Genomic DNA, 26,860 nt, shown 5'->3' with positions numbered 1-26,860 from the left:
GGTAGGTTCCACTCCTACTAGCAGAGGAAAAATGGGTACTGAGACTGGACTATTCTTCAAATTCAAGCAGTTTTTAATGGAATTAAATGTTCTTCTAGGCCTGATCTAGAACCATTCTGGAAAATAATTTCAATCCTTGTCTTTCTAGGAACTTGTTTTATTTATGGCTCTGCCATTATGGCAGAAATCTGAGAGTGCCCACAATTTCAAAAGTGTGTATTCATTGGTATCCCCAAAACTGAGAGTTCTGGCATGAGCAATGTTGTGTGTTCAGACAGTTTATACGGGGCCTGTACAATTGTTTCTATGTTCCTGCATGTGGCTTGTTTTCCTCTCCATGGTAAACTTTGATTCAGCTGTTCCACCCATTGGATGTTTTAATTTCAAAAGAATATATGCGACAAGAGCAAAGAAGAGATTATAGAGAGTAAGAATTTTCCTGTGGAGTTTTTGAAAGCTTACCTTGTTAAGACATTTTGTTATACTAGCTGCTTTGTTTAGACAATGGTGGCTACATTGAAAACGACATTACAGAAAAAATAGCCCAAATTCCACAACTTTTGCTGCAATTTTTCCTCTCAGAATTTTCTATGACAATCGCAAATTGTGAGATTATTAAATTATGAGAGTATTAAAAATTTGTAAGAAGCAGTAATCTTGCAAGTTTGCCTCAGTTTTGTTAGTTATATTTATTTTATGCTCTAATGCCCTTAGTGAGAAGGAAAGCCTTAAACAAACAAAAAGAAAGTAAGAAAATATTTAGTAGCATAAAGTTTATTTACCTATACAAAATCATAGGTCTCTGAAAAGTCTGTAGCAGTAAAAGAATAAGCAAAAAAGATTTTCTTGTTTTTAAAAGGCTATATAAATATGCACAAAGAAATAAATTATTTGTGTTTTACATTTTCAATGTTTATTCCAAACTTAAAACTTTAATAATACAAATGACTAAGGACCAGCTTAACAAATTCAGCTTCTCTCTGCAAGTGTATGCCTGTGTGTGTACATAAATACACACCGACTCACATACAGCATATATATATTCATGTGAGCATATATAGAATTCTTTGTACATGCTTTGGAGTATCGGTAAAAAGATTATTATTATTTTTGCCAGAAACCATTGTATTCACAATATGAATAAGGAGTGATGCACCCTATTTTAAAAAATCCCAAACAGCACCATTTTAGAGAATCCTGAAGCACAGTGAAACCGAGAAAGAAATATAATTGTTTATAGGCTGCAAAAGTCTGATAGACAATGCTTAGTCCAACAGATAGACATGAGGTAGGCGGATCCTTCTTGGCGAAAACCTGTAACTGATTTTCATCTCTCTCGTTTGCACCAAAACCAAAAATTATTGATTTTATTGGAAATAGTCACTTTTCACTTCTGTGGTTCCAATGATAGAAGTCAATGCATAATGTATGCACACATTTCTACTCATACATCAGATTAAGTTGATTTCACAGAAGGGTGGAAACAAAACATGTATCCAGCTCCTAATTTACCAAACGGGAATTTTAGATTGTCTGCTCTTAATTCAACTCAATTTCCAACCTGAACTACTTCCTGGTTCGCCCTGTTCCCAGTCACTGCCAATCCACGCCAATCGATTCTCCTCATCGATCAGACTCCTTTGTGTGTTTGTTCTGCGCCTCTTGTACTTTTCCATTTGAATGCCTATCGATTTCAAGGCACCTACACGGTGTATTTAATATATTTGCATCCGCTATTAAACAAAGAGTAATACTGGCCCAGAGAGCCCTAACTGGTCAACTGCAAAGTTTCTGTTTCCTAAGTTATTGAATATTACGAGATCTGGACAGAGGAGCCCTTGGTGCTTGTCTTCAAAGGTTATTGTGCTGCTCTTCTGCCTTTTTTGTTTTGAATGTAAGGATTTTGTTTGTTTGTTTCTCTGGAAAGAAGAAACACAGAAGAAAAGGGGGTGGGGTGGGGGAAATCTGGGAGTGTTGCAAATGGAAGACAGTGTAGTTCTTGTAAACAATTCTGCGAAAGCACCTCAAACGTATCCCAGTGCATTCCATCTTAAACCTTGACAATTGCAAAGGAACATGGGAAAGGGGAACATATGAAGAGAACATACAAAATTGCATTTAAAAAAGTCAGGAAAACAATGCTGCTTTATTACCTTTATGTGCAACTGCTTCTCTGCCCCACCCACACCCCACGTTTAAACTTATGGAAATATATCAAAGATGGCATACCTTTAAGAGACTTTTATCCTTATTCGGAATACTGTGTTTTAAAAAAACCCCACACATACACACACACACACACCCAAGTATCCTTCAAGTAGCATTGCAATACACAGCCCGTCCTCCACTCGGTTCATTATGCTTGTGGCATCCTTCAACAGAATCTTCCTGATCGGCAGACGTGACCCTCTTGCGTTACCTGCTTCTCTCTCTCTCCAAAAATTGTGCTGCTAAAAAAACAAACAAACATTTATCCCAACAAAGAATCTTCTTTTCACATTTTGGGATGTTCTGCAACGTCCACGACAACTCCCCATTTTCTTTTTTCACAAAGTGCTTTCAAAAATACTTTTAACCCAAAGTAGCCTCTGGAGGTTAGGAGCTTTTAAAAGCAGACAACTGGAGTCCTCTCCTTTTTGTGTGTGTGGAGGATATTCGGAGTCATACTGTTGTGCTAGCGCAGGTGAGATTCTTCCGGATTCTCACACCTGAAAATGCTTCTTGTCCTCCCAGCACAAATCTCCTTTTATGGAGCTGCTGCACCAGGAGCCTTGTTTTCGTAGGGAAAACACGTCTAAGGTGCAAGGCACGTGGGGGCGTTTGAAGGAGGAGAGGGCGGGTTCATACTAAAGTCCCAGGCTTTGAATCCTCGTGCCAGAAGAGTCTCTGCTCGCTTTCTTGCAGGCCGTCTTGCAAAGGGTTCCTATTGCTGTTGCCCAACTGGTTAGTTTCAGGATAAATCCTGGAAAAGAAGCACAACCATCAGTGGTTAGCCAGGTGCTCCTCTAGAGTTCACCCAGAAGGCCTGGTTTTTCTAAGCAGACCTCCCAATCCTTTCACGGGATGTTTCTGAAGCCAATTTTAAGACAAGGCAGCCTCCTGCATTATGCTATTTCCTGACATAGATTTATGGGCATCCAAAACCCCAGGAAGTTAAGTGTCTATGGAGATTCTCAAGCACCCAGGTTGTGGCTGTCCCAAAAGGTGCTTTTCCAAAAGGGAATTGGGCTTCCTTGGTTATTTTCTTTTTCTTTGAAAACGTTTCGCTTCTCATCCAAGAAGTTGCTTCAGTTCCAGAACTGAAGAAGCTTCTTGGATGAGAAGCGAAACGTTTTCAAAGGAAAAAAACACCTGACTTTTGCAAAAGCACCTTTGGGCCAGGAAGGTAAGTTCATTGCAGCATTATGAAGGCAGGGTGTTGGAAAGACATAGATGGATGCAGTCCAACAGCCACCCAGTCAACAGCAGTTTAGATAACAATCAATCTGTTATTCCGGCAGACCTTGATTTATGACCATTCGTTTAGCTGACCCTTTGAAGTGGCAATGAAAAAATAATGACTTATAACCCATCCTCACACTTACGACCGTTGCAGCATCCCACACAGCCACAAGATTGTGACCCAGGCACTTGGAAACTGGGGTCGCGTTACCGTCAAATGTTTGTGAATTTGCCAGCTGGTTTCTGACAAAATGAAGTCAGTGGGGAGCCGGTAGGAAAAGTCACAAACTGCCAATCACCTGATGACAACCACTGCAAAAATAATAAGTAAGGAAATTGGATGCCTCACTTCACAACTGCACCCCTTAACAATGAATTATCCAGTCCCAATTGGGGTCATAAGTTGAGGACTACTTGGGTATGTATTTGTTTTGTTTTAAGTCACTGCCACGAAATGTAGCAATTGTAAACAATACCCTTATAACTAAACACCCATTAAAAAAATACACAGAAATGTATTTCTATCTCATCCCACCATGAACATATAGGAGTGGTTTATACACAGAATATGTGCATGTGTGTGTATCATCTATTCCTTCTGACAGGAGGAAGCATTCATTACGAAGCAAGCCTGAGTTTACAAAATGGTCTTGTTGCAACGAAATAAAAGAAGATTGTCCTTATTTAGCAACCATAACCAGGACTGTCAAGTCAGCAGAGAAATATTGAACTGTGTTTATGATCTTTACTTCGGCTTTCCTTTTCTTTACAGACCTGGGAAGGCTGTAAATGCAGGGACTGGTTGCAAGGTACTTCTTTTTTTTACTATCATAACTGTGGAAAGGTTGCTAAATGAGGCAGTCACTAAATGAGGACCCCCTGTAACAATACTTTAGAGCAGGGGTGTCCAAACTTGGCAACTTTAAGACTTGTGGACTTCAACTCCCAGAATTCCCCAGCCAGCTGGCTGGGGAATTCTGGGAGTTGAAGTCCACAAGTCTTAAAGTTGCCAAGTTTGGACACCCCTGCTTTAGAGCAAGGGTTGGTTATTCATGGTATCCCAGTTCCTACACTTTGCAGCCCCCACCCCCACCCCCCGAAAAAAAGTAACAGTATGCTGCTGGAATTTGGCAACAAAGTCATCTCTTGTTTTATATTTGTTCTGTGGCAAAAATATGCTAAACAGCTGTGGCGATTCTCCTAAATGATGACATTAAATTAAATAATGAAAAGAACTCCCAATTTTTGTTCGGTTATATATTTTTTTCGCCTTTAAGGTGTTTTTTTAAAAAGAAAATCACCCCGGAACAGGTCAGTTTTAAAAGCGTTTAAAAACCTTTAAAATGAAGCAAAACGCCACTAGATCACAAGTTCACTTCACGTTAAGTCTGCTCAGCTATAAGCAAGGGTATCATCAGCAATCCTCTAGTTCAAACCCCCCCCCCCACTGGTCACAAGTGCTTGGATCCTCTTACTTCAAGGTATTTAAGCATCAAGTCATTGCTGCAGATGTTAAGACAGAGAAAGGCTTTGTTCTAGGGGAGGAAAGAATTTAAGACAACAGAAAGAGAAAAGAGAAGGGCAGAGGGAGCGGGAACAGACACAAGACAGGGATTAGGGAAACAAACAAACAGTCACCTCAGGATTGGGAGGGAAAAAGCAATTGGCAGCATTGGAGGGAAACTTTAAGCTACTTGCTGTTGGCAGAAGTGCCATGAAAGCCAAGGAGAAAACACAAGGGGGAAAAACAGTCATTAGAAACAAGGCATGAGGTTTATGGGTGGCTCAAAGTGGTGTCTTTGGAGAAGTCATCTGGAGAACACAAAATGCATTGTTTCAGGTGCATAAACTTGCATTTTGCAGCTTGGTGTCCCTCCAGCTATTGAGCCACAACTCTCATCCTCACCAAACTCAAGTCAACAGGCTGAAGGAGGCTGCCCTACCTAACCTTTATGTGCATTTTCAGAAACCAGATTGGAAAAGGAGCAGACAAACAGGATACACCAGGGAGGCCCGAATAAAGGCCTTTGTCTTTATTGGTTTATTCGTCGAATTTGAATAGCTAGCTGCCCATCTCACAAAAAGCGACTCTGTGCACAACAATCAAATATTTTCATACTTTCATTTATTTATTTGACAGGACTTAGGACTCTCCCCCAATCCCACAGGATTATGTCATATAACACAGGATTATGGCATGTAACATCAAACAAAAGGAAAACAAAAGAACGCAGGGCAAACAGTGAAATCCAGAGAGAGTACAACACTCCCTCCCCCCTCAACCCTGAGGAAAGGTAGAACCCCAAATAATACCTAAGATAGGTCTCCAAGGCAGTCATCTGGCACCCAAAGGGTAATGAAATAAAGCAGTTTCAATCTGTTTATGGAACGGTAGAAAGGTGTGGGCTGCACACATTTCTAGGAGGAAGTTATTCCATACTTTGGGAATTATGACAGGGAAAAGTCTGCTGTTTTACCCATCTCCTGCAAACTTCAGGAAGAGAGAGAACTTTCAGCAGGTCCTCTCTTCACGACTGGACTGGATGGGCATATTTTGTCCTTGCAAGGTGTTGTCAGATGCATCCTGGTATTATGACAAGTTGAGCTTTAAAAATAATGACCAGCTCTTTGAATTGATTGCACTACCATCGAGTCTACATGACACATAGGTATCTATGTACTATTAGTACATTTTACTAGCATAAAGTAAAGAGCAGTCTTCATGAAATCAGGTCCTGGAATGGGACAATTACATTATATGCAGCCTTATGTTTATGCTACTTTATCTCCATGCTGGCTCACTATTGGCTTCATCTGGTGTGAGATGCAGCCCCCGATTATTCCTACACAGATGTGGTCTTTGATCCTCTCCCACCCAAAGTTCCTCATTCCCGTCTATGGTTTTGCAACCATAGTTTGCCACAATTTATAAAGCAAAATTTTCAGCAACACGGAGCATACTGTAGGGGTCGCTGTCCAACACGTAGGTCTTTCTACGTTCGCGAAAGCTGCAGAGATAAATCCACGGCTCACCTGCTCTGCAGTGGGTGGTTCCCACACACATTCCTGTAACAGCTGGCAAAAGAGGACTGAGAGAGCGTATCATAATCAGGAAGTCCCAACAAAACCTGATTCCGCCAGTTCACAGAGGAATTTGTTGAGGATGCTAAAATTGAAGAGATAAGAAGAAAAGAATGTCAGCAATGAATCTTTCCTTGATTTGGGTAAGAACTGCTGAGATAAAAAATGTGGTTGGGTTCAAAGAAACACTGGACGAAACATCCCAGATGAAAGGAAAATGCCAATTTGATTAGGAGAACATTCCTTTTAATCCAGACACCTCCACCCCAATCTAACACATGGGACTTGGATAACGATACATACACAGGAAATTTGTTAGGAAAGATTATCTTAAAGTATTTATAAATTTTATTCCAGCTTTGCTGATATAAGATGAACTTTCAGTAAATCAATGCTGAGCTCACTGGCTTTCAGCAAAAGAAAGATCTAAGATGAAAGATGAAATTAAAAATGATGTTGTACTGATTAGGATGTTGGATTTGGACTGAAAAGACTGCTTTAAATCTCCATTTAGCATTAAATGTGCTCCGGGGCCATTGCTCTTTATCTAACATGTGGAACTTAATCACCAGCAACGTCAGACATATTTGCTAGACTTACAACCTGTCCTTCCTATAGGAGCTCATTATATTCCCTTTCTCAATGTTATCTTCTTCTACCATGTGGGTTGGTTTGGAAGACAGATTGAATGTGAATTTTTACCAAGTTTTCTTAATTCTAATCCAACACATTATATACCAGTGATGGCTGGCCTTTTTGTCGTTGCATGCCAAAAGCATGGGCACGTGCACCCATAGTGCAATGTACGTGTGACCCACTCCCATGTTCCCCATCCCTCGTGTATGCATGCGTGACCCCACTGCGTGCACCCCACCCCCTGAAACCCCCCTGCTTCCCCCCAGCATGCACGCATGCCCCCCTGCACTCCTCCCACCCCCTCTACATACCCCCCACCCCACGTGCATGTGTGGCAGAGACCCGAAAACCAGCTGGCCAACGGGAGGCGCGAACACATGTGCGGTGGAGCTGAGCTGGAGTAACAGCTCGTGTGCCCGCAGAGAGGGCTCTGCATGCCACCTGTTCGCCATCACGGTTATATACCATCTAGCCTCTACCACATTTTAAGATTTTCTGAAGTTTGTGTTGTATTATTATTATTATTATTATTATTATTATTGTTGTTGTTGTTGTTGTTGTTGTTGTTGTTATTTACTTTCAAAAGTCCAGAATGGTATGATAAACACCTATACAGACCCCATATATTTGGGATAACGTTTTAACAATGAGATGCTACCGATACTTCACCTCTTTTTCAATAACAATCAATGACATTGAAAAAGTTGCGGAAGAAGAAGTTGCAGAATAATAAGTTCCACAACTATTATAAACTATCTGGTGGACTTTTCCACTGCACAAATATTGGATGCCATTCAAAGGTATCCCCTGTGATGAAAACATTTGGTTCCTTCCAGGCCCTCATCACTATGGGAGACAGGATGTGGGGCTGGATGAGCCATTTGTATGAACCAGTAAGGCTTGTCTCAAATTTCTTAACCTCCTGCAGACGCTGTTGACACCCAGTCATATTACAAACCAGTATGACCATTCTTTTAAAACCTGTATAATAGGACTCTCATTGATTACTTGGCTAAAATCCACAACCTTGGTTGAGAGTTTCCCCGATTCCTTTTGCAAAGGATACAGTGCCATGACTAAGCTGACCTAATGAAGAGGTACACTTAAATAGTAAGCGGCACATTAAAAGTTGCATGTAAATAATGAATAAAATACTGGGTAAGTGCTGACCTCTAAATTTACATATGAATAATTATTTCACTCAAGCTATAATCTATAACAGATACAGCCAAGATCTACATTCTCTGACATTTTGGACTATTGCTATGAGCACTGGTCATGCAATGGTAGCTGTTTCTGAATATTGCAGTCTAAGACATCTGAAGGATAGTAGCTTGCCTGTCCCGGATAGGCATTTATTATTTAATACTATTCAGTGCATCTAACCAGATGCTTTTGGGGTGTTTTAGGACTACAGTCCCCAAATGATCAGCCAGACGATGGCTATCATTGCTGGGAATCCAAAGTGTTCTATTCCCAATGCAGCAGGAGAGGACTAGGATGGTCAAACTGGCCTTTCTACGACACTGGGTAAAATAACTTTTTAAATGTTTACCTGACTATTCCGTAATTAAGAGTTAAGCTTTTTGTATGGCATTCAGCCCATTGTGTAGCTACTCATATTCCAGATTCCCAAATCACTTACATTTTAAAACTCCCTACAATTGGAGAATTCTCTTTTCTATATCCCACCTTGCTCTTTGCAATGATTAACCAGATAAGAGCACTAGCGCCCCCTCTCTCATTGTCAGAGACACTTGCCATCTAATGAAAACATTTCCCTCTATCGGTTGATAATGAGCCTCTACGGGAGGAGGAGTTTCCACTTATGAAAAGAGCAGCTTTGCTCAGGCAAATGAATGGATGACATTTCATAGTGAGTAGAAAAACCTCCTGTAGGCAGAGTGTTGCGGTCTTTTGGCTGCTGGCCCCTCTAGCGTGGGAGTCAGGGCCAGCATCACGTCAACCTGAGAGCTGGGGAGGATGGGGGGGAGGGAGTGGAGCCATCAGAGAGAGAGAGAGAGAGACAGAGGCAGAGCCTGGGCCATCCCTCAGATGGAGAGTCAACAGCCCCCAGGTGGCTGATAAGGAAGAGGAGGAACAGCTGGGTCCAGTGCCTGATGCGTGGATGCACAGAACGCAGAGGAGAGGAGAGCAGTGGAAATCCGTGGGCTGATCCTTGGGAAGGAAGAGCTATCGCTGCTAGCGAAGCTCCACCCTAGCTCTGGGGATAAAAGTCAGGGGGCAGAGATGAATAGATGTGGCAGACAACTATTCATCTCCCTGCCGGACAGACTTGTTAGCGTGCAGTGAGAGAGAAACTTTTTGCCAGGACTGCTGGTGCTCCTAATAATAAAGGAATCATTGAGTTAACCTCATAGGGTTTGTTGTGTTTGGGGAGCTGGGTCAGAACACAGTGGGCATTATTCATGCATTGGACTGAAGCATGGAAGATCTCTGAGGAACATCAACACAATACAGAGCAGTTACAAAAAAATAAAACAACCCTGCCAAGTGATATAGTTACCTATAGAGAAAGAAGATGAATGACTGCTTTGACAACTTAGCATCTGTAGTCCAGCACAGCCTAGGCCTCTCTGGGACTCTCGATCAGCATCAAGGCCCGCCTGCAAGCCAAGAACCTGCTCTTTTTGTCCAGAGGCACGCTGGTACCAGCCACGGAGATGCTCCGCAACCAAGGCCTTGTGGATGTTTTTAGTGATGTGTTCTGTTTTCATTGATGGCTTCCGTGGCAAGCGCAGCGTGGCGTACGGATTGTGGGGCACTCTTTCCATTTCATCTTCATGGAAAGATCTGAATTCCCGATACCGGCGTTCGTACCCGTAGGGTGCTGAGGAACGATAGGAAGGATTGACCGTGTATTGGCCCTCTGTGCCGTTCTCATAGACATAGCCACCGTTGTAATATATGTCGCCCTCTTTAGAAGGGGCATAGCCAGAAACGTAGCAACTGGTTGGCATCAGTCCTTGCTTTTTTGCGTAGACCCCATTGCAGTTGTCCTTCTGGGCTAGGTTAGGCATACTTCCTGAGCTGGAAGCAGAAATGTTCTGTTTCTTGGACCGCCTCCTGTTTCTAGTGCGGTTGTCAAGGGTTTGGGTGCTATAACAGGGCTTTGAATTTGGGGTCATGCAGTAATACTCTGCACTGGATTGGCTGGTGTAGGAGGATCCGTCATCAAGGATTTCTGTGCTGCTACTTCTTTGGGATTTTGAAAGGGTGAACATTGGCTTTTCACTGGCGGTTTCCGATAAGAAGGTAGTTTGGGTCTCCAAACAGTGTTGAGGGGAAGTATCGGGTCTGGAAAAAAAAAACAGTTTTTTTTTGTTACAAGGAAAGCGGACTGCCAGTTCCAATAACATCATAGAGCAGGGGTGTCAAACTCAAGGCCCAGGGACCAGATCCGGCCTGCGGGGTGCTTAGATCCGGCTCGCCGGGCCACCCAGCGAGGGATCAGCCTGCAGTGCCTCTGCCAGCGAAAATGGAGCTCCGTTTTCGCTGGCGTAGGGTTCCAAGAGCCCATTGCAGCTGGAAACGGAACTCGGAACTTTTTGCTGGCAGAGCATTTGGGCCACCACAGGTTCCCCCAACATGAGTGACGTTGAGCTGGCCACGCCAGACCCCCGAGGTCAAACACATCCCTGATGCGGCCCTCAATGAAATTGAGTTTTACACCCCTGTCTTAGAGCAATAGATTCAAAGAAAGTATGGTAAATTTCAAACAAAATAGGCAAAGTAAAAGGTAAGTAAATACATAAGAGCAATTCAACAACCTACAGGTAGTGGCATCACCTTTTTGAGATTTTTCTCAAGGCAAATCCTAACAGGGCGGATTTTAAGGGGGAGGATTTTAGATATATGAAGTTGAAAAGGGCCACAAATTTACTTCAAGCAGAACCTTATGCTATAGAGTTCAATAAACTCCCATTTTTAACGTTCCTGTAATTCACGGGTAGAATTACAATGACTGCATGGAGCTAAGTGTTTGCTAGCTGATGTCCTTCCTGACCCCATGCGGAGTTCGCAGCAAATATTTTACCTTTGCACCCTAGGAGAGAAACATCTGCTGCTACTTAGGATTAAACTCTGAACCTTCCAAGTGGGAGGCGAGTGTCTTCACCACTAGACTACCATGTCATTCCTTAGTCTTATATTTTAATAAAATTGTAGTATTACAAGCAAGTTGGTATTTCATTGCTGATGAATAAATCCTACATACCTGAAATAATTTGTAAGTGAACAGTGAATCACCTGTACAATCAGCGGAGTAACATTCAACTAAATAGGTAAAATATTATCTTGCATGAATATTAAAAATGAATGCATTTAGGGCGGCAATGGTAAACCCTTCAAACTTAGGTAATAGTATGACATTACCTTAGGTAATAGTATTACTTCTCCTAAAGCAACGTAATTCAGAAGTGGGCATTCTCTGTTAAACCTTAAATGCCCACTCTATAGTCCTTAAAACTTGAGACAAACTTATTTGTGTATGTGTGATTTCCAAAGTAAAACGACATTACTCAAGAGTAAAACAAATTGACGCTGAAGTTCATATATAAAATACTAAATCCCTCAACTCATTAAAACCCAAAATCTCTTCCTCCCAAACCTGCCACATTCATTTTCTGTAAAACCATAATAGCCTTGTCCTTTGTACTTCCTGGCCCACCCTTTTTTTTTTTTTTTTTGGCTGACTCAATTTCTACGTTTGAAGACTATAAGCCCATTTAGTTCTACTGTACCTAAAAATAATTGGAAATAAAACTTCCTGTTCAAGAATTCCAATTCAAAGACGTTTATGCATCAAATTCACCTCAACTGTAGCAACTCAACTGAGAACTATAGTGGACACACCTAGAGGTTTTGGCTATGATATGCCTTTTGCACACGAATGGGGTGCATGCAATACTTAACTCAAGTGAGGAGGAAAAAAAACAGCATGGGAATGACTTACTGCAAGTGACTGCTACTGTAGGCGTTGCGTGTGAGGACTGGTGTTGTGGGCATACTTCTTCCTCCATGGTGTTGCCTCTCGGCTGTCCGGTATGGACTGCTGTGAGTTGACAGAGAATCTCTATGATTAGAAACAAAGGGATCTAGTGAACACCATCATCCCAGTATCTTCAAACCAATGCAAAGGGTGCCAGCATGGATACTGTTTTGCTACAGGCTGACAATGCAAGAACAGAGCATAGAATAGCAAGTGGTAGCAGATTCCATGCAGAAGAGCATCATACTGCAAACTTCTTCGCAAAAGAGTTGTTACTATATGGGGAGAGGCTTAAAAAAGGTAGCATAGTCAGTGGAACAGGGAAAAGGGAGAAAGGATCAAAGTTAATATAGTGTTCATGGCACACATTCATTATGAGCTATTAATATATTATTCTTATATGTTATAATTGAAAACCAGGAAAAATAGAAAGCTTCACCTAATGAGATTCCATAGCAGTGAGAGGGGTGGCATATAAATTTATTTAAATTATGTATGTATGTATGTATGTATGTATGTATGTATGTATGTATGTATGTATGTATGTATAGATAGAGAGATAGATTTATATATAGATATAGATATAGATATATGAAGGTTCAGATAAGGCCCTGACTCTATTCATATGGCATCATGCATTTATAAGGAGTTCAGAGTTTTCTGGTTTTGGCACTTTAGCAAAGAAGTTGGGAAGTCTCTTTGAGTCTGAGTGGTTTAGGTTTAGTCCTGCCATTTTTTTCTGTAAAGCTAGCTCTGGTGCCAAGCAGTTCAAAGCCACTGTAAAATCTGATCAATTATGAGATATCAAATCACTGTTAATTCTCAAATCGATAGTTCTTCTTTGGGACAATCTGTTCCAGAAGTATCTATACATTTACATTCAGTTTGTAGGTGAGAGCTCAGACCATAGAAGAGCCAAGGTGGTGCAGTGGTTAGAGTGCCTTACTGCAGGCTACTTCAGCTGATTGCTAGCTGCAGTTCAGCAGTTCAAATCTCACTAGCTCAAGATTGACTCAAGCTTCCATGGTGGGTAAAATGAGGACCCAGATTGTTGGGGGCAACATGCTGACTCTGTAAACCGCTTAGAGAGGGCTGTAAAAGCACTATGAAGCAGTATATAAATCCAAGTGCTATTGCCAAGTGCTGTATAAGTCTAAGTGCTATTGCTACAGAAATCACAATGAAAACAGAATACAAGCTCTTTTGTTACAAGGCAAGCTCTTTTTTTCAGTAGAAAAAGTGACCAATCAATCAGAGCAATAGTTTCAAAAAAGCCCTCATCACTTTAAAGTAGCAGGCAATGCATGGTTTTTTTTAAAAAAAGAACAAAGCAATAAAGCTGTTGTAGCTTGAATATCATCAACGGTCCCATACCTGGAGTGCCTCTGTTCTAAGAGTTGTTCATTCATGGAAGACTTCCGGAGATGGATTCTCTCCACTCCAAGAGTTTTGGGTGGTGGAGAGGCTGGCAGAGAGATTATTCTTTGGACTGCCACAGTAAGGGAAGTATTGCCTGTTTAAAAATAATTGGTTGGAAGAAACAACATTATTTTGTGTTACCTAATCCTTACATACTCTTTATATTTCTACTGAAAATAAATATTCCATATCTTCCTTTATGAACTCGAGTTACTTTCACAAAACCATGGAATCCAAGATGAAAAAGCCAATTAGATTATTGAGACCTTACTACTGTTCGGTGATGAATCCAAATTTGATCATTTCACACAGGTGGCTGCACGCTGTCTGGATTAAATTACATCCAACCAAGAAAAGCCAACTCAGGACTCAGTCATCTTTTAATTAAACACCCTTATTCTATGCAGAAAACTGTGGGATGACAACTGGTTTTCGCCTAGTCCTAAAGAACTTTGAGGATGCATCATGCTAAGGCTGTGTTTTGATTGGACATTTTTTTGAAAAGAATTTGATACAAATAAAACTGGAATGATTTTGACCTGAAAATTCTATCTTTAGTTCAGCTAGGATTTCAAAGAAGTTCCAAATGGATAGATTCCATTCAAAATCTGGAGCAGGATTAAACCTTTAAGCCACCATAGTTTTTTTTTTTATTAGCTGTTTCTTACTTGCCTGTTAACTGTTGTTTGAAACTTTTAACTGATCACACCACTCATTTTTTTTATTTTCCCAGTTAGGCATCTCGGAATGCACAGGGATTAAAAACAGTAAAATACCTTTAAATGCTAATAAACTGGCTAATAAACCGGTCAGTCGTTGATCACTTGTGGAAAGCTCAGGCCATTTTTATCATTTCCAGAGTAAACATTTATGCATAGAAATTGAGAATTCAAATTTTTTTCAAAACATGACCATATATGATTCCATCCAATGCTGGTAGGCTCACAGCTTTGTTCTGGAGACTGACCAATTGGAAAGCGTTGCCTCATCAAAAGGAAAGAATTTGTTGCACATTTTTTTATGTGATCATAAGTAGGACAGTGGGGTTGGGTTTTTTTTAGGACTAATGATTAGCCAAGGGAGTGTAACTAACCCAGCCCAGTATTAGGTGGCAGGAAGTAAGAAACCCAGGTATCATTATGGCAGCACTGAAAGATTAAAAAGGATAATAATTGCTTGTTTATATGAGTTAAATCTTTGTGAAGATTAGGGGTTTGTATCAGCGTACTGTCTTTCTTCTTTAACCCATTAGTACTTGAGTTTCTTTTTTTATATAAAAAACCAATGGCTCAGGACTATAATCTTCTTTAACTATCTGGGGTCAGTTTGTCTGAGAATTCACTGGTGCTGTGCATAATAATCACACTGAAGGTGTTTGATAGACCAACAACAGATCCCACCCACCCTCGGGTACCTTCTGTTCCCTAACTCCCCCCCCCCCCATCTTTTAGTTATATCCTCTATTTTAATTTTGTTTTTTTTACTATATATATATATAGTATATATTTATAAGAGACAACCGGACTCGCAATAAAGACTGCTGTACTTTGTCGTTACACAAGTTCGACTTCCTCATGAGATATCACAGTTAGCCATTAAAACCTCCCCCTCGTGTGCTAGTTAAAAACAGGAATTTTCAAAAACAAAACCAGATCAATTTTTATTTCTAAATAATGTTCAACTGGGTGTCCTATCACTTAAGCTAACTTCACCACTAGAAATCCAAGAAAATCCAGCTTCAAACACTCGTTATTTGATAATAATCCTGAAATCCTGCAAGAAGGAAGACAGAGTCATAGTAGCTTCCTTACCATGCCTTGAATCAAGTTTATTCATTTATTTGTTCAATTTCTATGGCTGCCTATTTCAGTCACTGACACATTATTAATAGAAATCTGAATATCTATATTCTTCTCATTGCTCCTGGTGTTCTTAGGGATTCTTTTAGTGATGTGCTCTAGAATCCCTAAGGCCTCCCCCACCCACACAGACAGGCACGATACCAGACTATAAACATGACAGCAAACATCGCTCCTTACTAGCCCTGATGATGTTACCTGGTTAGGGTAATGAAACCTCTGCAAGAAAACAGAGTGCACCAAGGAGCCCTCATTTCAACCCTGAGCTACAAATATTCTCCTTTATTGCCCTTTCAATCTGTTTCCTACAGTTAAACAATAAAGCTTAAAGTTTCTTTATTCACCGGGCATGTTCATTTTTCCTGGTTCCAAAAGAAATGATCATCTAGGAACCTGATCACTAATCCCTTAAAGGAAAAGTTTCCCCTCGCATGTATGTGGTAGTTGTTCCTGACTCTAGGAGGCGGTGCTCATATCTATTTCAAAGCCGAAGAGCTAGCGCTGTCCAAAGACATCTCCATGGTCATGTGGCCGGCATGACTAAATGCCAAAGGCGCACAGAATGCTGTTTACCTTCCCATCCAAGGAGGTCTCTATTTTTCTACTTGCATTTTTACTTGCTTTTGAACTGCTAGGTTGGCAGAAGCTGGCACAAATAACGGGAGCTCACTCCATTATGCGGCGCTAGGGATTCAAACCTCCGAACTGCCGACCTTTCTGATCGACAAGCTCAATGTCTTAGCCACCGCACCCCTTAGACTTTGGTAAAGAACCTTCCCTCACTGTTGAAAATCTGCTTCCATGTGTCTGCTCTTCCAAACACATGGACATAGATATGACTGCAAAACACCCAGACATGGAAAGCATTCCTTCCGTGGACATCCTTAAAGCCCAACTGCTTGACAGGCTCATTTGCTGATAGGAATGTGTATTAAGTAGTCTGGCCTTTTTAAAGATGCCAGCTGTTACAAAAACCGGGTTTCTTCTCTTTACCTCCACCCGCCCAGAGAAGACAAGCAATACAGAATATAAACATTTCCCAGGTGAATTTTGTTTTCAAATGTTAAAGAGTATTATGGGAATACGCACCGTCTTCAAAAGATGTTGTGTCAGACAAAGAGCTGCTCTCAGATGGGATAATTTCCTCTGCGGAGAAGCAAGAAAAGGATACTCATGAGTGACAAAAGCTGTAGTTTGGAACCGTAGATACATTATACATTAAAGCACACAATCATTAAGACTGCATGTAATCACTCAGGAATCACATACTTTCAGAATAGGTTACTATGACCGAGTAAAACGAATAATTGAGAACAAATATCAGTCAAGGGGAGTCTGCTTTTTATTAGCTGGCATGTTAGCTCCAAGCAAATCATCGCTAAGATGCTCAGAGAACAGGCTAAGCCAAATAAGTCAGCTGCTATTAATTTTTAAGATTCTTTTTACGGATTACAATAGTGGCTATTGAAGAGAGAAGAAGGGCTACACAGTCCCACAACATTTGCTGCACTCTGCACAAATGTTAAAACACTGCAGTGTGCTGGAATCCTAACCTCATAAGCACTTACTGAGGACAACTGACACTGACAAGAGGGATATATTTAATTTATTCCCAGAATATACTGAAATCAAACCCGCAAAACTCTCTCTGCAATTGTGTTTTCAATGAACTGTTTTTTTAAAAAACATCCTCAGATTTTCCAGTTCAGAGCTGAAAAGAGATAGCCACAACAAGAGAAAAGGAAAGGAAGAGAGTAGGAGAGGAGAAGAGAGGAAAGGGGAGAGAAGGAAGAAAGAGGAAAGGAGAGGAAGGAATAGAAAGAGAAGGAGAGAGGGTAGGAGGGGGAAGAGAAGAGAGGCGTAGGGGAGAGGTAAGGGAAGTGGGAAAAGGAAAGGAGAAGAAGAAGGAAGAAAGTAGAGAAGGGAGGGAGGGTGAAAAGAAAAGAAAAAATAGGGTGGTGACCATACAAAGTAAGTGCATGGGATGGTTAAGAAAAGCAACCCGGGATGTATATTTTAACTTTTTAAACGGAAAAACAAACATGTGAAAGTGATGATGATAAATAAGAACAATAACTGTGTGAATGTATACCTGTAACTATATATAAGAGAACAAAAATAGCAAACTTAAAAAAAAATCCTCATGACCAAAATAAGGGAATTATACTGGATCATTGGAGAGCATCTGGCTGCCTCTCACTGATCTTCACAGTTTTGTTGTTCAGTCACTTAAGTCGTGTCCAACTCTTGCAATCTCATGGGCCATAACACGCCAGGCTCCCCTGTCCTCCCGTCTCCTGGAATTTGCTAAAATTCATGTTCATTCTCTCAATGACACTATCTCACCTTCTCATCCTTTCCCATTCCCTTCTCTCTTTTCCCTATAACCCCTTTCCAAGCTAAGTGTTTAGTTTTGCTTTTATGATTCTCTTTGACTGGAAAAAAGCCAGGGAAGATTATTTCCTTTTGTCCTTGTGTCTCAATGTGTGTTAAGAAAGGGAAACGGTAAAACTACTGAGTGTAGTTAATCAATGCATGACTTTTTTCTAAGGTCATAAATTGGTAAGGTGGTGCCAACTCTGCTCTAAACTGAAGCTCTTAATGCTGGAGCAAAAGATGAGGTATAAACTGCAGTTTGAAAATTAAAGTAAATGCCAGGCTGTTATCAGAAAGAATGCTGATGACAAGAGAACAAATGCATCAAGAGTTGTGCAGTTCCCGGGTTCACTTGCACATCAGTCTCTGAAATGTCCAGTAAGCTTTCTACCCAAGGAATGGACTCCTTATGGAATATGTTTGTTGAATTATTAATTGTTGCTTCCAGTTGTCAAAGCTCTAATCAGTTTCTCAGCTTTCATTGTAAGCCACTGGCAACATTCATAGTTTTTTCCCAGCTTCTTCAAAGAATCCATTTTTGGTATTCAAATCGTTTCCCCCTATGAAAATGCTTATGTATAATTCTAATCTGCTAAGCTTTCTGTTTGATAAGGTAAGTGAAACAGAACTTCATTTTCTTATCCCTGTATCAGCTGGTTTCCCAACAATCAAGGCATTTAGGGAGCTCTCCTACACACATTTCAAAATTTTTCAAAATGCAGACATCAGCGCTGGGCCAAATCATTCATACCTATCTTATACCTTCCCTCCTACTTGTCTGCCCAGCAGGGAACTGTTTACAACTAGATGAAGTGAATGCCTTATCCGAACTCCCCAAAGTAAAACACCTGAATGCCTGGGGCTCTCAAAATTAAATCACTGCAAACACACTGGCTTATCAAAGAATAATAATTTCCACATAACACCACTATTGTTGGTAAGAAAGAAAACGTCTGGATAGACCATTGTTTTTTCTACCCTGGCAATAAAAATATATAAAATCTAATAAAGTGTAAGAAAGATTGTCTATAGCGATTCTCAGTCATCCAGGTCGTAGTTGGCCCAAAGGTGCTTTTTCAAGAGGCAACTGGACTTTCTGGTTTTTCCTTGAAGACATTTTGCTTCTCATTCAAGAAGGTTCTTCAACTCTGACTGTATGGTGGGAAATGGAAGGATTTAAAGGAGGGGTGTCAAACTGGCGGCCTGCGGGCGTTATACTCTCACCACAGTTATTCTATGGAACAGGTGAAAAGGAAGAATGTGGTTTAATACTTGTGAGGCTCTGATCCTTTCTCATTTTAAAGACTTTTGCAAGTGCCTCCTTTGTGGAATGTTGAAATTCTGAAAGCCAAGACTTTTGGCTACTTTTTTTTTTGGGACTGCCTTATGAATCAGCAAAAGTGGTATAACGGGCTGGGGTGTGAACTTACTCTCTCCTCATATAACCTTAGTTTGGAGAAATGAATTCTCAGCTTCTGGATCTGTTTATTCCTGTTCCTCCCTGGTTGAAAATTCCAAGACAATTCCAAACACCTGAAGAATTCCAGTTTGGAGCACATTGCTCTGATACAGGTAGCCCTCTCATTTACCGACTGCCCCATTGCGCAACCTAAATGCTAATAGCCAGGGGTGGTATTCACTTACTTCCCCTACCGGTTCGCAAATGTGAGCACACATGTCCATGCCTGTACTCAGCTTTCTGCGCATGTGCTTTGATCGTGCGGGGGGGGGGGGGGCTTGCACGCATTCACCCGGCTTGAAAACGTGCATAAATAGGACAGCATAGAACCGGGGCAGGAGGGTGGGCCCACTGGCGATTTCCACTACCTATTTAGGAGACTCAGTCCGAATCGTCTGAATACCATCTCTGATAATAGCACTGAAAAGATAGGTTATGACCATTCCTTGAATTTGTGGCCGTCACAGCATTCTGCACTCATGTGCTTGCCATTTGTGACATGAGCAAAGTCAATGGGGAAGCCAGCAAAGTCAATGGGGAAGCCAGCAGGAAGTCACAAGCCCCGATTGTCACAGCTTGCTTAGCAACCACAGTGATTCACATAATGACTGCAACAGAACTGACACTGTAAGTCCATTTGGGCAAGTGATGCTCCACTTCATGACTGCATCACTTAGCAATAAATTTGCCAGTCCCAATTGCTGTTGGTAAATTGAGGCATCATGATCTGTTGTTTCATTTTTATGCTATGCAGGCTTCATTGTCTTGCTGAGCACAAAATCTGACTTACCAACTCAGCTGCCTTTTTATCTCCCCTCTCCTCCGCCTTTCCCAGCCAACACTTGTTAGGGGGAGGACAGGTGGGGGAAGACCCTGTTCTAGTGTTCGGCTTGATTTGTTATGGATTGCACGAAGCCAAGAAACACGGCAAACAGCCACATTCTGCTCAAAACAGCATCTGATTCTTGACAGAACACAGTACCACACTAGTTTTGCCTGGAAGAATGCCACCAGCCCTTCCAGCCAAATTAAAATGCTTTAATTTGCTTTTCCCCTCCAACATGTCGGCACTTGTCGGAATAAAATGCTTCATCTGTGTTCTGTCTCAACCACATCTTACATGAAAACATGACAATCAGATTACAGGTAAGCTCCTATGTTTGCTGAAGTCAGGCTTATAGTCCAACTGTTTTTCCCCCTTGAGGAGCCTAGATCTTTCATTTCATAAATATGCTAGAAAAAAATAACATTGAAAAAACACAGAGGTGGATAAAGACAGACAAAGAGCCCTGGCAGCACAAATTAAAGATGGGATACACACACACACACACACACACACACACACACATATTTGGATACCTGCTAAAATCAGGCTTGACTTCTGCGCAGGTTTCTTCCCACATTTAATTCTATATTCATTGATGGAATTTTCAGTCTCCTGGAGCTTTTTCACAGCCTCGGCGTACTCTTGTTTTCTTTTCTTTTTCACGTTTTTGCACAGGTCTGGCTCACCAGCAAGCTTCTTTGCCGCTTCCACCAACTTTTGCTGGATGAGAAAGTTGCCTTCCAGATTTTGCAGGGCTGGGTCCTACAGAGATTTTAATCAATCCATCAATCAGGATTTGCCACAGAAGAAATGACATCAATTTAAGCTCTACCTTTAAGAACCAAACAACAACAACAACAAAAACCATCATAGATTTCTCTCCCCCACCCCAAATACACATGTAACGAAGAATATTCGTTACTTATATTCGTTATTTGGCTTTAAAGTCTTTTTAATTCTGCCATAGCCCATCATTAAGAAGCCAACTTTTTTACACCACATTTATTAGGGTTAAAGCTCAATATATTTCCAGGAGCAGCTATGGATTTGCACAACTGCCATTCTGTGAACAAAAGCTGCCCAGCTTTCCTGCAGTATACTGCATTTAGTAAAGTGATAGCACTGAGATAATGCCCATACATCTTATTTATCCACGTTGCTAAAAAATCAGACAGACTCCAGCCAATCGTATTGTCAGTGTTTTGACAAATGCTTTACCAAATTTCAGTGGCACAACCAAGAATATCTGCAGAATATCAAGGTGATATATATAACTTCCATAATCTAAGCTCTGCCTCTTTTTAAAATCTGTGATGCACAATATTCACAATGTGTAAAACAAGTGAGGGAGATTCAATTGCACACACAGGGTCATCATTTTAAATTTTTGGAAACTCCTCTTCCCTAAACTAGAGGCGACTTTGGGGAGGGAAGAAGGGGGTGGGATGGGGCTTTAAAAAAGCAGGAAAAGAAAAGTTAGAAAGTGTTTTTAGGCCACAGCTGCAGAATAGCACTAGCAGTACTAGCACTTAGACTTATATACCGCTTCATAGTACTTTACAGCCCTCTCTAAGCTGTTTACAGAGTCAGCCTATTGTCACCCAACAATCTGGATTCTCATTTTACCAACCTCGGATCAACCTTGAGCTGGTGAGATTTGAACTGACAAACTGCAGGCAGCTGGCAGTCAGCAGACATAGCCTGCAGTACTGCACTCTAACCACTGCACCACTACGACTCTGTAGAAGAATGCCATCTAAGGCAAGGTAACTTACAAATACTAAAAGACGTTTAGAGAACACATGAAGAAATACACTACAGGTAGTCCTCGACTTAACAACAGTTCGTTTAGTGACTGTCTGAAGTTACAATGGCACTGAGAAAGGTGACTTACGACAATTTTTCACACTTACGCGATGCCTCCAGATGCTTGGCAACTGACTCATATTTATGACGTTTGTAGTGCTTTGAGATCATGTGATCACCTTTTGCTACCTTCTGATATTCAAAATCAATAAGGAAACCAGATTCATTGTGCTACTAACTTAACAACTGCAAGTGATTCATTTAACAACTGTGGCAAGAAAGGTTGTAAAATGGCGGCACAACTCACTTAACAATTGTCTTGCTTAGCAACAGAAAGTTTGGGCTCAATTGTGGTTGTAAGTCGAGGATTAAGATCGCAATTAAGTAAGCATATGTACAACATCTTTCTCCATTTAATTCTAGCTTTCTATAGATCCCTTCCCAGTAGAGATACATATCTTTAGATAGAGTAAATCTGCATTTAAAAGATTAGCACCATTAATCTGAAGTGAGAGTAAGAAAGTATGCCAAATGCCCTTTCAGCTGAAAAGCATGGACTTTATTTCCATTCCTATACTGGGCAGAAAAACATGTGAACAAAACAAGCTCATTTGGTGGGGCGAAACTCATGCTTCCTTCCTGGGAGCCTGCTTTTCAAGTGACAAAGAACCACACAACCTGCTCTACTTCCACCCTTACTTTGCCCAGCCTAGGCGTTGAACCCATTTTTCTTCCTGTTCAACTGACAGTTTAATGCAATCTTTCTTAAGTCTCCAATCAATAGGGCAAAGGCTCTGAGGCTCTGAGAATCTTAAACATTGCATTGATGATTAGTGGCTTTATCCCAGTGCTTTATCCCTCTACAGTTACCAAGAGGTGAATAAAGCTTCAGGTTATAACCATTTTATACTCTCCGAATACCTATGTGCTTGAAGCACTGTTATAGCAATAACAACAGCACTTAAGACTTAGATACCACTTCAAAGTGCTTTTACAGCCCTCTCTCTGAGCGGTTTACAGAGTCAGCCTATTGCCCCCAACAATCTGGATCCTCATTTTACCCACCTCGGAAGGATGGAAGGCTGACTCCTATGCTTGGAACTAGAGCTCTATTTTACAGTATGCTTTTCATTCTTTTTTATTTATTTATTTATTTTACATCTAAAGAACCTTTAAAAAATAGGAAGGGAGCAACCTGCATTATGTTGCCAGATACCCTGTGGCTTCCAGATACCAGCTTGAGGGTCCAGAAAATAGAACTAAGATATCTATCTACCTGCATTTTGCCTCATCTCTAAATTTTGCAATACAGGTAGTCCTCAACCTACGACCACAAATGAGCCCAAAATTTCGACTGCTAGGCAAGACAGTTGTTAAGTGAGTTTTGCCCCATTATACAACCTTTCCTGCCACAGTTGTTAAGTGAATCACTGCAGTTGTTAAAAGTGTCCAACTTCTGATCACATGACCACGGGGATGCTGCAATGGTTGAAAGTGTGAAAAACGATCATAAATCACTTTGTTCAGTCCTGCCGTAACTTTAAATGGTCACTAAATGAATAGTTTTAAGTCGAGGACTACCTGTACATTATGTGACACAAAATGTAAAATAGGTTTCTATTGTACCAAAAAAGTGCTCCCTGAAACAGAGTTGCACATCAGATTTTATAAAAAAATACTGCACATAGATTTGAAGTTTAGAACATGAAAAATTCCAAATATCAAGTTACAAGAATTGTTGCATAATAGCATTTTGCTGTATTTTGCTTCCAATGTCAACTTTCATTTGATACCAGAAAAAAACTGGCTTCCAACAGATCAGCCTGCATAAATTCAGAAGGAAACAAGAAGAATGAAAATCTCCTAAAACATGTTCAGCTCTAAGCCGGAAGCAAATAGTCCACCTCCTATATGGAATCGATGTCCACTTTATGGAGTAACATCCCCTTCAAAGAGATAAAAGGAAGACATCTTTTCCAATAATATGTAATTCAGAAAATCTCCTAAAAGGGACTTCTCTGCATTCTATGTTTCACTGAATCCCAACAATCCATATTCCAGGCAATCCAAATTAATAGACTTATAATTTTGATTAAGACCAGCTTTTAAAACAATTGTTCAAAGAACCACCCATTGACAATTAATCTCTATTTCAAGCAGTCCTTAAAAAGCGAATTCGGGGCCATTATCCAATACAAAAAAAAAAGTTATAACAAGCAAGGTATTTAAAAGGGATCCCACTTAAAAGTTTTTGGGTGACCTGATTTTTCCAGTGAATCCTCCAAAGTCAAGTCTTTACTCAGGAGCTGGATAGAATGAGGTATTCATCCAAGATGGCGGACGCACCAGATTTTTGTTTTACATTTTCATTGTTTTCTGGTTTTTACTGTTGTTTTCCAGGTTCACACAACTGCTTTGGAAACTGCTGCTTCCTGGCAGTGCATTTCCACATGTTACAGAGCGCCCTCTTGTTAGAATTTGCACAATTCTAACACTTCATTCGATCCATGATAGTCAATATGGGTAGATTATCAATAGCAATAGCACTTAAACTTACCGCTTCCCAGTGCTTTACCGCCCTTTGTTTTCTGGTTTTTACTGCCACCCAGATTTATATAAAGATGGGTGGCCACATAAGTCTTATAAAATCATAAACAATCAAACAAACAAAAATATGCCTACCTCCTCATTGGGTAGCAGATTGTCATCCAATCTGAATGTCGTACCTACACGCCTTCTGACTTGAGGTGGCTTCTCTCCAGTGTTCACAGGATATTCCTTTGGCATTTTTCCAGTGAGCTCCTACAGAATATGAGAAGAGCACCCTTAGCAACCCGAGAATGAATGAATACTCTATGCTTGACTGGAGTGAAAACAAGAAGTCTTACCGCTTCCCGCAGACAGATCTTCTTCAACTCTTCAACTTTCTGCAAGAGTTTCTCCTGCAAAAGCTTTTCTTTCTTTCTCAGTTCTAAGATTTTCTCTTTCTTCTGCTCTTCGCTGACTTCTGAATCTTGAGATCCTATAAAAGCAATATAGACATGTAGACTCAAAAAAGTTTGAGGCGAGATTCAATATTTGTGGATTTAAGAAAAACGAACAAAACAAAACAAAAATTAAGGGGAGGAAAAGTACAAATGAATCCCTGTGAGGAGTAGACACGCTCAATAGCCATAGAATGCTAAGTGACTGACTGCAGACTGGTGGGAAAACAGTGTTATAATATAAATGAGAATATAATGCTTAGAATACCACAACTTGTATTGCAACTCAACTTGTAAATTTGTTAGCTTAGCTTTAAACAGAATGTGTCTTCACATCTTTCCTTAAATTAACCATGACTTTTCTGCAGCACTACATTGAAATTCAATAAACGTCCCCTAGTTTCAACTCAGACAAACATGCATGCATGGGCTTTCTTTAAATGCATGCAAATTGATTAAACTTATTAGATTATGAGGTAAATTCAAGAATGCTGTAAGAAGTAAACGTCAGTTACTGCTTGATTTTTATCTGCAGTACTTTATAATTATATTAAGACTTCCTTTTCAAACATCTTTTTTACATATGCTGAGCAGATCCAGAAAAACTAGGTGGTTGTAGGTTCCTCAATGGATTAAAGGTTTGGAACAGGTGCATTTACCTGAAGATTAAAGTTGTCCTTCTTACAAAGGTACAGAATCCAAAAAGGCTTATTAGGAGGAAGTATGATTAAAGTGCTAAGGTGGAGATCTTGGAAAAGTTCATTCAAATTCTCACTTGACCAGGGAGTTCAGTGGGAGACTAAATCAACAGTTTTCTCTTACTTTATCACTAGCCATAAGGCTAAAATAAGGAGCAAGCTTAAAATACATTATTCTTGAGCAATCTAGAGGGAAGTTGGGTTATAAAGGTAAAAAAAAATCAGCTAGTTTTGCTTTCTTAAATTAGCCTTTCCAAAGAGGATGACTCCAGATATGTTAATAATTGCCTCTGGCCATAATAGCTAGGAATTCTGGGAAATGTAGTTTCAATGAATTCAATATATTAAAATACAATATAAGATAGGGGACCTTTATACTACTGTCCTGGAAGGCTAGGTTTTCAGTTCAATACACTAAACCACAAATCTTTGAATGTGGGAAAGGTAAATTGGCTGCTATATCAACATACAGAGCAAAACTATAGGAGACTTCTGATTCCAGAGAGTTTAAGGCCATCTGGGTGGAGCAGACAAAAGATATGACATATGAATGTCCTAATGCCACCTCGAAAGTTGTCCTGAATAAACCTGCATAGCAAGAGTAGGGTTGAATGTAAACCAGATCAAGCACACTGTAAAACTATTTTTCTTCCTTGAAACTAGTAACTTCTTGCATGAGTACCCAAGAATGGGGTGGCTAAGAACTAGCTATTCGCATATTTTAATTGATCCCTTCTGCCTTTCTGAAACCATTACATTTGCACAAAACATGTCCTGTGACTGCTACTTCAAAAGTAAAAAATGCAGAATAAGCAGGAGAGATCGATAACCCCGAAGAGACTGGCTCTATCCATCTTCATTTTATTTCCTAGCAGTTTTATTTGCTCAGGAGTCCCTCTCTAGATCTATGCACTTATCTCTGTCTTCCCATCCAACTACTACAAAGAAATAAACGTATGGAAGAAAAAAAAAACCCACAATAGTTAGTAAAATCCCACATAAGAAGCTTGTCATTCACATTAGCCGAAGGCTGGGGGAGGAAAACCCAGAAAAACCCAGAGGACAGAAAAAAGTTTACTTCTGTCAATGTTTTTCCATTCATGTTTCTTAGAGTACCAATCTTTGATTAGTGAGTTATTTTTCCCCTATTATAGGTAGTCCTTGACTTAAAAGCATTCATTTAATGGCTGTTCAAAATTACAGTGGCGCTGAAAAAAGTGACATGACTTATTTTTCACACAACCACAGCAGCATCCCCCTCATC

At 40.4% G+C, this 26,860-nt stretch overlaps 1 protein-coding gene across 5 annotated transcripts in view; it reads right to left on the bottom strand.

The window, feature by feature from the left end:
- Nucleotides 1-764: 764 nt before the first annotated feature.
- Nucleotides 765-26,860, bottom strand: part of FRMD4B (FERM domain containing 4B) — a gene marked incomplete at its 5' end in the record, with an annotated part of 293,138 nt that continues 267,042 nt past the window's right edge. For all 5 annotated transcript variants that reach the window (XM_081934595.1, XM_081934597.1, XM_081934596.1 and 2 more), the window contains 9 exons: nt 765-2,962; nt 6,475-6,607; nt 9,686-10,476; nt 12,134-12,253; nt 13,544-13,682; nt 16,537-16,593; nt 20,642-20,870; nt 24,597-24,716; nt 24,803-24,936. In XM_081934595.1, coding sequence (XP_081790721.1) covers nt 2,842-2,962; nt 6,475-6,607; nt 9,686-10,476; nt 12,134-12,253; nt 13,544-13,682; nt 16,537-16,593; nt 20,642-20,870; nt 24,597-24,716; nt 24,803-24,936 — 1,844 coding nt within the window. In that variant the 3' untranslated portion in view covers nt 765-2,841. The remainder of the gene's footprint in view (nt 2,963-6,474; nt 6,608-9,685; nt 10,477-12,133; nt 12,254-13,543; nt 13,683-16,536; nt 16,594-20,641; nt 20,871-24,596; nt 24,717-24,802; nt 24,937-26,860) is intronic.

This window comes from Natrix helvetica (assembly GCF_964273705.1).
Source record: "Natrix helvetica genome assembly, chromosome: 1".
Lineage (NCBI taxonomy): Eukaryota > Metazoa > Chordata > Lepidosauria > Squamata > Natricidae > Natrix > Natrix helvetica.
This window is presented reverse-complemented; position numbering and strand designations above follow the sequence as displayed.